This window comes from Carassius carassius, chromosome 15 (genome assembly GCF_963082965.1).
Source record: "Carassius carassius chromosome 15, fCarCar2.1, whole genome shotgun sequence".
Taxonomy (NCBI): domain Eukaryota; kingdom Metazoa; phylum Chordata; class Actinopteri; order Cypriniformes; family Cyprinidae; genus Carassius; species Carassius carassius.
Genome location: NC_081769.1, coordinates 26692092 through 26704858, shown reverse-complemented (window position 1 = coordinate 26704858; position 12767 = coordinate 26692092). Strand labels below are relative to the sequence as shown.

Here is a 12767-nt window from a genome sequence, read left to right as displayed (position 1 = left end):
CAAGAACTTCATATATTTCAAAGGCTTTTATCAACAATTACATGACATTTATGCAAAGAGTCAGTATTTGCAGTGTTGGACCTTCTTTTTCTGGACCTCTGCAATTCGACTGGGAATGCTCTCAATCAACTTCTGGGCCAAATCCTGACTGATAGCAACCCATTCTTTCATAATCACTTCTTGGAGTTTGTCAGAATTAGTGGGTTTTTGTTTGTCCACCCACCTCTTGAGGATTGACCACAAGTTCTCAATGGGATTAAGATCTGGGGAGTTTCCAGGCCATGGACCCAAAATTTCAACATTCTGGTCCCTGAGCCACTTAGTTATCACTTTTGCCTTATGGCACTGTGCTCCATTGTGCTGGAAAATGCATTGTTCTTCACCAAACTGTTGTTGGATTGTTGGAAGAAGTTGCTGTTGGAGGGTGTTTTGGTACCATTCTTTATTCATGGCTGTGTTTTTGGGCAGAATTGTGAGTGAGCCCACTCCCTTGGATGAGAAGCAACCCCACACATGAATGGTGTCAGGATGCTTTACTGTTGGCATGACACAGGACTGATGGTAGCGCTCACCTTTTCTTTTCCGGACAAGCCTTTTTCCAGATGCCCCAAACAATTGGAAAGGGGCTTCATCGGAGAATATGACTTTGCCCCAGTCCTCAGCAGTCCATTCACTATACTTTCTGCAGAAGATCAATCTGTCCCTGATGTTTTTTTTGGAGAGAAGAGGCTTCTTTGCTGCCCTTCTTGACACCAGGCCATCTTACAAAAGTCTTCACCTCACGGTGCGTGCAGATGCGCTCACACCTGCCTGCTGCCATTCCTGAGCAAGCTCTGCACTGGTGGCACTCCGATCCCGCAGCTGAATCCTCTTTAGGAGACGATCCTGGCGCTTGCTGGACTTTCTTGGACGCCCTGAAGCCTTCTTTACAAAAATTGAACCTCTTTCCTTGAAGTTCTTGATGATCCTATAAATTGTTGATTTAGGTGCAATCTTAGTAGCCACAATATCCTTGCCTGTGAAGCCATTTTTATGCAACGCAATGATGGCTGCACGCGTTTCTTTGCAGGTCACCATGGTTAACAATGGAAGAACAATGATTTCAAGCATCACCCTCCTTTTAACATGTCAAGTCTGCCATTCTAACCAAATCAGCCTGACATTATGATCTCCAGCCTTGTGCTCATCAACATTCTCACCTGAGTTAACAAGACGATTACTGAAATGATCTCAGGTCCTTTAATGACAGCAATGAAATGCAGTGGAAAGGTTTTTTTGGGATTAAGTTAATTTTCATGGCAAAGAAGGACTATGCAATTCATCTGATCACTCTTCATAACATTCTGGAGTATGCAAATTGCTATTATAAAAACTTAAGCAGCAACTTTTCCAATTTCCAATATTTATGTATTTCTCAAAACTTTTGGCCACTACTGTAGATACATCACTCACCTTGAACTAGAATATGACATACAGGGTGCCAGTAATATAATGGACACGTCTATCTAGCATTTTTCCAGTCCCAAACTTTTCAAAAGCAAAGTACATGAACATATATGATGGCATGGAATAATGATATTCCATAAGTAATGCAATAAAAGCACATAAACCAAATATTTGTTACATTTTATTATAGCAATCTTAAATGTAGCATACCATCCAAAATACAAAACACAAACAGGAGAAAGCTCAGAATGTCTGAAATCTACACACATTAATTCCCGATTTGTTAAATTAGGCTTCAAGACTTCTTTTTCTTCTTCTTTTTCTTATGATGTCTCTCCACGTCTGAAGAGTGTGAATCTCTGAGGACAAAACAAAAGGAGAAAACAATATATAGTCAGTCTATAACAAATGGTCATAAAATGATAAAACCACAAAATCACAAACTGTCATAAAATGTTAACCACAAAGTACCGATATTATTTTGGCAGTAAAGTAAGTTTAGTGAGAAGAGTGAAAATTAACAAAAGACATGATCATGTTAATAACAGTATAATAGACACAGATAGCACAAGATGACTTTAAAACAACGGTCAAACTCATTACATTAGCTTCTGATGAATTTGTAAAATATAAAATTTTACTTTCAAGTTGTTTAGGTCAGTGCTAGTGTGAAGAGGCATTGATATGAAATACCTTTTCATTAATTTATAATTAGAAATGGGCCAACTAACAGTTGATTAGTGAACATCAAATAATAAACATGAGTCTAAACTAACTTATAATGAGTGGTTCATAGCAATACCTGCTACTTTTGTTTTTCCTCTCCCGACTACGCTTGCGGCTACGGCTGTGCTTGCGGTGCCGTTTGTGCCCATGCTCGTCTCGGGAGCTGACACGAGACTCACAAGACTCGACGGATGCAGAGCGACCTCTCTCAGATGCCCCACTACAACAACAAAAAACCCCCAAAATAAATATCAGTCATTCCGTGCTGCTCCTGTCAGTGAGGAAAGAGATTCACTACACTGAAATCCGACTTGTGACCTGTGAGATGACTGGTGTGATGCTTTGAACTCCACATCCTTCACTTCCTGCCAAATCCTGCCTAGTTCTCCAGAGTGGATGTCAATCACCTCCCGAATTACCTGAAAGAGAAAGGAAAATGCATACAATTATTCAGAATATTCTCTATGGCTCTCAAACCATCAACAGTGTAGAGACAATATAAATCCAAATCACAGGCAACCAAGAGAAAGACCAGACAGAGTGTCCTGAGACATAAATGGTGTTTTGTTGGTAAATGGATAAGATTACCACAAATCACATACCTCAGTGTAAGACTTCTTGGTGATGTGAACATTTTTCGCTCTGTAAGACTGTCTACGCCTCCTGTAGTCCCTCATCTCAGCCAAGACCTCTAGATGAGACTTTGGCCCACTCTGTTCTTCTTCTATACAAAACATCATTCTTTACTTATAGCAATCAGGTACTATCAGTTCATTGGTACTCAGTATCTGGTCTTTATATGTGAGGTCAAAAAAATCAGAAGATGGATCAAATTGATACTGAAGCCCCTTGAAAGTGAAGTCATTCATAGTATTTTAAAATTTTAGAGCAACTTATGTCTTATGTGAATTAGCTGCTATTGGGGCCTTGGCACAGCTCTGCCTCATGGCTCAGTGGGCTCCATGGTGCAGCTCTGCCTCAGGGCTCAGTGGGCTCTATTGTGCAGCTCTGCCTCAGGGCTCAGTTCCCTTTAAGTTAATCCATTATCAATGATCAGGGCTAACGTGTTGTCTGTGAATGTATTTCACATACCTTTTTTAAGCTTTGCAACAAGATCTACATAAAGATCCTCATTGGATTCTCTCTTTGCACTCTGCTGACTGGATTGTTGTATCACATGATCATAGATGGCCAATCGGTCTGCCACAGTGAGGTCACATAATGCCCTCTTATGATTCTGAGGTATGTCAGGGAGATCGGTAGATGTGTCACCTTAAATTAAAACAAATTTTACACAAAACCACAATTATTAGTAAAACAGCTAGACAAAAAAAACATATTTGAATTAAAAATTCATTATCAAAGTGTTTTTCAAAAATGTCTCCCCAAATAAAATATTAATTGACCGGTCAGCAAAAACTAAATGCATTGCATGGGACAAATTGACCTTGAGGTTCCTGGAGTTATTTTTCTTTGGATATTTTAGTTACGACTATTATGAATGTATGCAACTAATGTGTGAGATCAAATCTTTTATCAAACGATATTAAGGACCAAGCCTTTAAAAGGATATTGAGCCAAAGGATACAGAAAGTATATGTGGAAAATTTGTTTAGACCAGACTTCCTTTAATACTCACCCCTGTTACTGAAAAAACAAAACAAAAGAACATATAAATGTTGAAGACATTTGGAAAATTTAAATCAAGACATGTATATCACTGATACACACAATCTGGCACACACCATTTTAAATGTGCCATATTGCTTGTTTTCCTGATAAATGCTGACATGTCCCAATCACTGGCTAGAGAAAGAATCTTAAAACTTACCTGGTGTGTGAAGTCCTGTAGATTTCATATGAAGGGCATTTTCCCGGGTCTGCAGAATCACTTGATGAAATGTATCTTTGTCTGTAAGTGATAGAAGTTACTGTCACACAACTGCACCCAGTTTCAAAATTAGGGCCACAGAAACCTTATTACAAGAGACGGAAATGTAGGAAAGGTGTTCCACAAAGTAAAAAATAAATAAAAATAATAATAAAATAAAAAACCTCACCCATGTTAATTGAAGGAATATTAGCTTTCTCATAGTACAATGAAGGATCAAACATTTCAGCCTGGAAACATATGGCAGAAAAAAAATTAATAAATCACAAGACCTTTTTCTGTCATTGGCATTTATGTGGTGTGGTGCCTTACCTGTTCCTCTTTTGAGTATCCCATCTTACTGAGCTGACAGGAGGCTTTGTGTTTCTCCATCCTGTCCCTTGGGACTGTGTGGCTTGGATCATATGGACACACTTCCATCTGTCAAATCAGAAGAGAATACAGGGATTTTTTCTTTCAACTTTCAAAGCAAAAGAGAAGGTGCCAAATATCTTTTGAGATTTAGAGTAAAGCTTTTAATCTATACAAAGTATAAAGACTTGTTTTTAGCACTTGTATATAACGGTTCTTTTGTTGCTTCCATTGCCTCACCTGTAAATAGCTTTGGATAAAAGCGTATGACTGTCAAAATGTAAATACAGGCGATTTTACTTCTTAGTGAATATGATCGTTTTTATAAAACAAAAATAAAATAAAATCGATTGGTACATTCTAGCTCTATTTTACTCAGTGACCTGACCAGTTTACAATTATTAATACAATAAATTGGTATCATAAACCACGGTTAAAACAAACAAACAAACAACAACAAAAGAAAAAATATGAAAAATACAAAACAAAAACTCTCAAAGATTCTGCCACTATTTAAATGACACTTCATATTAACTTAGTTCATTATGAATATACAGTACTACACTAATTAATTCACAGCTAAATAACCCATTCTCATTATAGTTGTATTTGTTTGGCTGTTGTTTTTAACGTTAACGTTACCTGAATTGCGTGTGAATCTAATTCCTGACTCCATCCCAGCGCCTCAAACAAACCCTTTAGGTCTGCTTGACAAGTCTCTGTGAAATCTGTGAGCTCCTGCAAACGCTGCATGCGCTCCTGGAGACCCAACGAGAAAGAGCTTTCACACATTTTGTATTTAGAGTGCTCATAAGCAAGCTTTTTGTTTCGCGATGGTCTTCGTGTATTTGTTGGCGCTTCGTGATGACGTAACATGACGTAGCCTCGAACTATGGTTGCCACAACCGTGAAAAATAAAACTTTCATGCGAAAATGATTAACCGGTGGATGGGAAATATTTTATTTTCCCAAACAAGGTAACGTTACTTATATAAAATTCTATGAATATACTTTTTTTTTTTTTTATTAGTGGTCAATTTTCGATCTTCAGTTGTTGATACTTTGAAAACACATAATAACTAGTGAAAAAAATCTACAGTCATAAAATAGTAAATAATATTAAACAATATAAAGTAAAATAAGGCAAATAATATGCTGAAATGCTAACTGAATCCAATTCAACACTGTAAGTGTAATCTTGGAGTTGACACCACCAGATGGCAGCACATCTTCATTAAGTGAGCAAACACGTTCCACGTTGTTTACAGTAGCTTATTGATGGAGACGGACTCCATTTTCAAGGCTATCAGACTGCCTACGTTGTTAGTCCAAAATAACTCTCATTGAAGTCTTTTGGTTTAACAAAATGACTCACTTTATGACTCTAGATTCAACAGCATATCGACTTCATTATGCCAAACTGAATGAATCACTGTTTTTTGTTTTGCTTTTGTTTAATAACCTTGAGATGTACATGTGGCAATTAAATAACTTCCTTTGAAAGATTTCTTCAGAATCAGATGCTTGACGTGGCATTACAACACCTGACTGCATACTGAGTCAAGAATGAGCCAAAAGACCCTCCTTTGTTTCTCTAGAAATAGAGATGTTGGTATGGTAATAATGATGTGCTCTCATATAGTTTTTTTTTTTCTGTTTCCATATTCACTTCCTAACCAGTTTGGGTGTTCTACACTGATGCCATGTTAACACACAATGACGATAGTATAACTTTGCATCTCCCACGCAGGAACAAGTCGGCACTGACGTCTGCTGGCTGAGCGCTAACACCTGCATTAAGAATACCTGCAGAGAAAAAGATAATTGGTATCTAGAAAATTCAAATGAGATATCTATAAATACACTGTATAGAATTAATTGAGCCTTGGCTCTCTGTTGGCAGAAATACGTCTGTAAAAGAAATCTTAGATGTCACATTACAATGTTTCTAATACTATATGTTTATCATATAACAGCTGGGCATTATTTTTAGCATTTGAAACAGATATTTTTCTTTAATTTTTTTGTATTTTTAGGCACATTTTCCATCTTGGACTAGGGTTGACATTTAGCTACTTAGGAAAGTGATTCCTGAAGCACAATATCATTGGCTTTTGTTTCTAGGCTTTTGTATTTTGCCTCTTTATTACTGCTAATAGTCACTACAGCACATGGTTGGTCTTTCAGTGTTTTTTTTTTTTTTTTTTCAACGTTTAAGATTTTTGTCCCAAAAGTCATCCCAGGTTTGTATATTTTTTTGTTTCTGTAGCAACACCTCTGATAGCCCTTTACTGAGATGCAATCAAGTTTGTCATGAAAAAGGAAGCAATTTTCTCAACCCAGACATTGCAGACAGACATCACTGGACAGCAGAGGCTGAAGCGGAAAAGATTTTTGGCAATAAAAGCATGTCCCACTCAAAGACCCTTACAGTTCACTCGATTTTCTTTTTCAAACAGATGCCTTATTGCTTTTCCCTCTTCTAGTTCTCTTCGTCTCACTCAGCGGACTCTGCCATTGAATGTATTTCAGTCTGAAAGCACAAAAGAATGCCCTCTTCGATTAGTTCCAGCCCTTGAACTATCAAAATTACCACCTCGTGGACGAAAATGATCACAAAACAGCACTGGGGTGAAAAAAAAGAGGTGTCTCTGGATTTCACTCAAATGTCTCAGTATGTTCAGCTCATGTCTGCAGTATGGAGCTCATAGTCGGCTGGATTAGCGCTGCCCGCTGTTGGAAATAAACGTGTGGCCTGTGGCATACCAAACACGGCCTATTAGTGTGCAGCCCACGTGGCCAACTACACTCTTAAGCGCTCCCTCTGCCTCGCTCTCTGCCCTCACCCCTCCCAAACTCTCTCTCTTGCTTGTGTCTCCTCTGGCTCAGTGGTGTGTTTCTAATAGATAAGACCCTTGCTCATTTCACACATGAACAGAATGGGGGGTGCTGGTGGAGGAAGAGAAAACAGGACTCTGAGGGCAGAAGAAATGGCTTATCCGGTAACTCCGCTCCCAGCTGTGGCACTTGATTGGTCTGTCCCAAAGGTGGGTGTGTTTACAAAATGCAAGAACTGACTAGTTGCAGAACTTCCACCGAGGCTGTGTTTAATGTGTTGGTCGCAGGGGGTCTCGTGTAAATAAAACATTTGTTGTGAGGTCATATTAGTTCAAATGAAGTTTATTCCACAGTTTTACCTCAGTCTAATAAAATAGCAAAATAATGTCAAAAGTAATTTTGTTATATAATAATTAACACGTAATCATGTTTGACAGACGTGTTCATGTTTTTTTCTGTATTCATAACTCTCATTTGCCATAATAATATAAAGTCTTTAAATACTATTTAAATACTGATATATTTTTCAGTTCAATAAATTCCGAAGAAAAAACTGCTTGCAGTTGTGACTTGTTTTCTCAGAATCATGAGATAAAAACTCACAATTGCGAATAATAATGTCAGAACTGTACCCTAGAGGTACCCTAAAGGTAAAGGTAAAGGTACCCGAGCCACTGCATAGCATAAACTTTCAATTCTGACTTTATTTATTTTTTTCAAAACTACGAAACACAATTGTGTTACATAATCAGAATTGTAAGATATAAACTCATAATTGCGAATAATCAGTATATGAAACTTTCCAACAACTACGAGTTATAAAGTCAGAATTATAATATATAAACTCACAATTGTGAAAAAAATGTCAGAATTGTCAATATGACTCTCTTTCCTCAAAACTAAACTGTTCATATCTCACAATTCTGACTTTATAACTCATAATTACTAGTATATATATCACACTATTCTGAGAAGAAAAAATCTGAAATATTATGTAAATTTGCAATTGCAAGAAAGAATTCAGAATTGTCAGATAAAAAAATACATAATTAATTAGATAGTAAAGTTTGTAGACAACCTTTAAGTTGGCTTGTAAAAGCCTAGCTAGAATGCTTGAAGTAGTGTTATAAGCTTTAAGAATGAAGGTTTTTCTTTTGCAACTAGCCAAACCAAACTAGCAACCACCCTGAGTACCCTAGCAACCGCATAGCAACACCCTAGCAACCATCCCGGCAACCACATAGCAACACCCTGGCAACCTCACCAGGTATCTTAGCAACTGCATAGCAACAGCCTAGCAAACGCTCCAGGTACCCTAGCCACTGCATAGCAACACCTTAGTAAACACCCGTATAGAATAATCCTAGCAACCGCCCCAGTTAACCTAGCAACAGCATAGCAACACCCTAGCAACCATCCTGGGTATTCTAACAAATCCTTGAGTATCTTAGCAACCACAAAGCAACACCCTACCAACCATATCAGGTACCCTAGCAACCCCATAGCAACACCCTGGCAACAATCAAGGGTACATTAGCAACCACATAGCAACACCCTAGCAACCGCCCTGCGTACCCTAGCAACTACATAGCAACACCTTAACAACCACATGGGTATCCCTACATCCATCCATCCATCCATCCATCCATCCATCCATCCATCCATCCATCCATCTATCCATCTATCTATCTATCTATCTATCTATCTATCTATCTATCTATCTATCTATCTATCTATCTATCTATCTATCTATCTATCTATCTATCTATCCCATCTAATCCCATCTGGATTTCTAATAGACTTCATTGCCTTCAGAACATTCAGACTTTAATCATTCAAACCATTTCAGACTGAAAACCATCAAACTTTTTGTAAACTAAATTTTGTAAAAACTTTTCAGACTTTCTGGTCTGGCTTTCTCAAGCCAACTTCAAAGTTTATCTCAACACAATGTTTTATCGCAATTACCTTTATTTTACATTTTATTCAGTGGCAGAAACAAGCTTCCAAAGCATTGGCCAGTTCTTATGTAATGATTTTAATATGTTTATTTCAAGAAGCCTTGTCAATTTAAAGGCCATTTCTTGAGGAGACTCCTCCTCTGATGTCTCTGGGGCTTTATGGAAAGTAATTGTGAGGAATGAACTGCCTACAGTCTGTTGGCCTTGTGACAATCAGACGGCACATGAAAGGAGTTAGTCATGCAAATCCAAGTTAATGAAGTGTTTTTAGTCCTTTAAGAAGGACCTATTCTGGTCCCTTTGTCTCTATTGAACACCCTGTTCGTAACACTGGTTGCAGGCAGTAAAAGAAACTCAATTTGAGCAGCATTTGTACATTAAAAGCCTTGCACATAAAAAGAGTTGCTGAGCTTTGCTTGCGAATTAAACCGCACAAAAAATGTTGTATTTTTACAGCAGAACCAACACTCTGAATTCATGTTTACTCGAAATGCTGGAATACATTTTATCTGACATAGAGCACATTGTGTGTTGGTTATTCCCAGAGTTGAATGAAGCAGTATTATTGATGACTTTTGCAGAGCTGTAGCTCTTGAAAACTCGTTCAGTGCACTCCAATTACATCTGAAGCCTGGGTTTTTCTTTAATTAATTCAAAATCAAAATCATTGATGACTCTATTACAGAGTGTGAACAGCTAGTGTTGACAGAAATCGTCTTCAGTCTGTTGCATGGAGTTTGTTCATGATGTAAATTCACTCTCTGTTCAACTCATCCCCAGTGGTAAATTAACAGAGCCAAGGTCGATATGCCTGCAGCACATCACTGGATTCAATGCAAAATTGCATTGCTGCCACTTTCTTAGCAGAGCAACGACAGAACATAGTGGATCGATGAATGAAGAGAACATCAGCTAGTCCATCAGAAATGAGCAATCTGTTCAGATGCTAAGTTAAAAGAAATACAGACAAAAAGAATATGCTTTTAGCACAGCCTAGGGCAGGATTCGCATAATTAAAGTTACCATTCAGAGCTCTTGCTCAGTCATGAAAGCACAGGAGCACAGGAACTGATTTCAGTGAAGAATGATCCCAGAAATGGCCCATCTGAAGAACTTCCCCTGGTTATCAACTGCAGGTAATCATCAGAGGGTAAAACCATTATCCACTGGATACATGACATCTGTTTTTAAAATCAGCTGAGCTGCTGTGAATAAGTATCTACGTGCATTTTTATTTTTAGTATTTTTAATTAAAGGAATAGTTCATCCCAAAATTAAATTTTACTCACTCTCAGGCCATACATGATGTGTTTGTTTGTTTGTTTGCTTGAACAATATGAGCAGATTTAATGTAATTTAACATTACATCACTTACTTACCCCCTGCAGTGAATGGGTGCCATCAGAATGAGAGTCCAAACAGCTGATAAAAACATCACAATGATCCGGAAGTAATCCACATGACTCCAGTCCACCAATCAATGTATTGTGAAAAAACTGTTTATATCTTCAAGCCATTGCTTAAATGTAAAAATCCATAATATTGCTTTCTTCACTAATAAAGTTGTCTTGCCTCAATCAGGAGAGAAATATGTGTAGATCTACCATCATTTAGAGTAAAGCTGTCAAAAACAATTCTAAAAAAATATGTAGGTTGATTTTGAGGTGAGAAGAAAAAAGGGGATGGACTTTTTCACTGGAGGAAGCTATTTTATTGATTTTGACCAGAAGCAATGGTTTAAAGTACAAAGATTAACTCATCAACATGTTGGATGACATGAGGATAATTAAAGTTTAAGAAATTTTCATTTTTGGTTGAATTATTCCTTTAAATGTAGAAGAAGAAGAATTAGAAGAAGAAGAAAAAAAGGCTTCAAACTCTTAAAACACACACAGACATGCACGTTTTCTTTCTTTCTAATCTCCCACTAATTATCATTTTGGGTTGAACTACCCTTTAAATGTTCCTGTCTGTCCTGAGCTTAACACACTTGTACTGACTTTCATGTGTTTGACAATACAATTAGTCATCACTGGAGTAGTTAAACCTCAGGCTTTGTGAAGTGCACTTTGACACGGGTGAAGCAGACTTGCTGTAAGCTTTCCTGAGTACACGAACATGTAGAACCCCCCCCCCCCCCCCCCACCCGACATTAAGAAGAGACATTGATATTCCTATTTTGAGGCACATGCTCATAATATGTTCTCATTTGGCAGCTTCACCAAGGTTATTTTGAAGAACTGGATATACAGTAACAGGACAAAGAAATACAGATCATTAAACTCTTACATAACCAGATTTTCTTATATAGATCATTCCTACATTTTTATACTAAATTGAACGACTGTCTTTCGTATTCTTCTTTTACTGATTTAAAGGTACTACATTACGTAAATATGCTAATTTGTGTAATAAAAGTACAGAGGAGTTGAATATGAGTGCTGTTTTTAATTAGAATATTTATTTGCATAAGCAGAATTCAAATTTAAGTATGTGCCCACTATTAAAGTGAGCATTTTTGCATAAATGTCTGGTTACTGCACTGTATTTCAATGCAACCCAACACAAGCAATTGGGTAAAACTGTTTTGTGTCACAACAACTCATTGTAAAAATCATAAATTCACAAAATCATTATTTTCAGTCTCTTGCAATGGAGATATATCAAATGCTGAGATTAAACTGTCACAGTCAACAGTTATTCAGTGCAGCAGCAACTAATTTCTCTGTCAAGCCACTGCTGGGGGCCGACAGAGACTCGGGGCACAGGATTAGCTGAATGACAGAGCAGTTATTACATCTACAAATCTACTTTCACAATTAAAGGTACTGGAAAGAGTGTGCCGCCTTATTTGAAGACTTTTTTTTCCTGCGGTTTGACCCCCATCACCCTCTGGAAATTGCTAGAGGACATTCTACAATAATGTGGATGATTAGGAGATATTTATTTAAGATGATGTTGTAAACAGGAAAGTTGCCTTTGTCAAGGACATGCAGATGCAGCACCGGATGCCAAATGAGTCTGGACCTCCCTTTTCTTTGAGGGAACACCCTCAGGCGAGAGCATGCCATTAACATCGGAGCAATAATGAAAGTGGAGAGGAAATAATTAGACTTGTAGAATGTAAATTATGGAGCCATTCATCATTAAACTGGGTCAGTATTAGCACTCTACGAAAGTGCCAAACAAACAATGCTTTAATTATCGGCCAATTAGGTGGTTAATAACGCTTTTCAGTGGAAAGATGGCCCTTGCTGCCATCAAATACATATTTTAATTATTTGTTTATTTATTTGTTTATTTACTGTTCACTTGCAGCAGGTAACTGAGGTTACCTTTTACACCAGATAAATGTGCACATTTTTACAGTACTTTTTGGTTTGTTCATAATCATAGTTTCTAGTCCTTTTAAATCTGGCTAATATAATATTATATATATACTGTATATATTTAAAAATGTATAAATATTAATTTGAATGTGTCTCCTTGATCTCCTGGAATAATAGCATATAATATATTTTATTTATGAATTGTTTGTGTTTTATAGATTTAAG

The 12767-nt window shown here is 37.3% G+C and overlaps 1 protein-coding gene across 2 annotated transcripts; it reads right to left on the bottom strand.

Annotated features, from left to right (window-relative positions):
- Window positions 1-1627: 1627 nt before the first annotated feature.
- On the bottom strand, window positions 1628-5287 carry snrnp48 (small nuclear ribonucleoprotein 48 (U11/U12)). 2 transcript variants are annotated; one of them, XM_059568269.1, is made up of 9 exons: window positions 5057-5287; window positions 4376-4483; window positions 4233-4293; window positions 4004-4084; window positions 3265-3444; window positions 2775-2893; window positions 2491-2591; window positions 2249-2392; window positions 1628-1805 (listed from the first exon to the last, which is right to left on the bottom strand). In XM_059568269.1, the coding sequence occupies exons 1-9, from the start codon at window positions 5204-5206 to the stop codon at window positions 1742-1744; spliced, it is 1008 nt and encodes a 335-aa protein (XP_059424252.1). In that variant the 5' UTR covers window positions 5207-5287; the 3' UTR covers window positions 1628-1741. The 2 variants fall into 2 exon arrangements, with proteins under 2 accessions (XP_059424252.1, XP_059424251.1); XM_059568268.1 differs by having other exon boundaries at window positions 2775-2896; window positions 5057-5286.
- Window positions 5288-12767: the final 7480 nt, after the last annotated feature.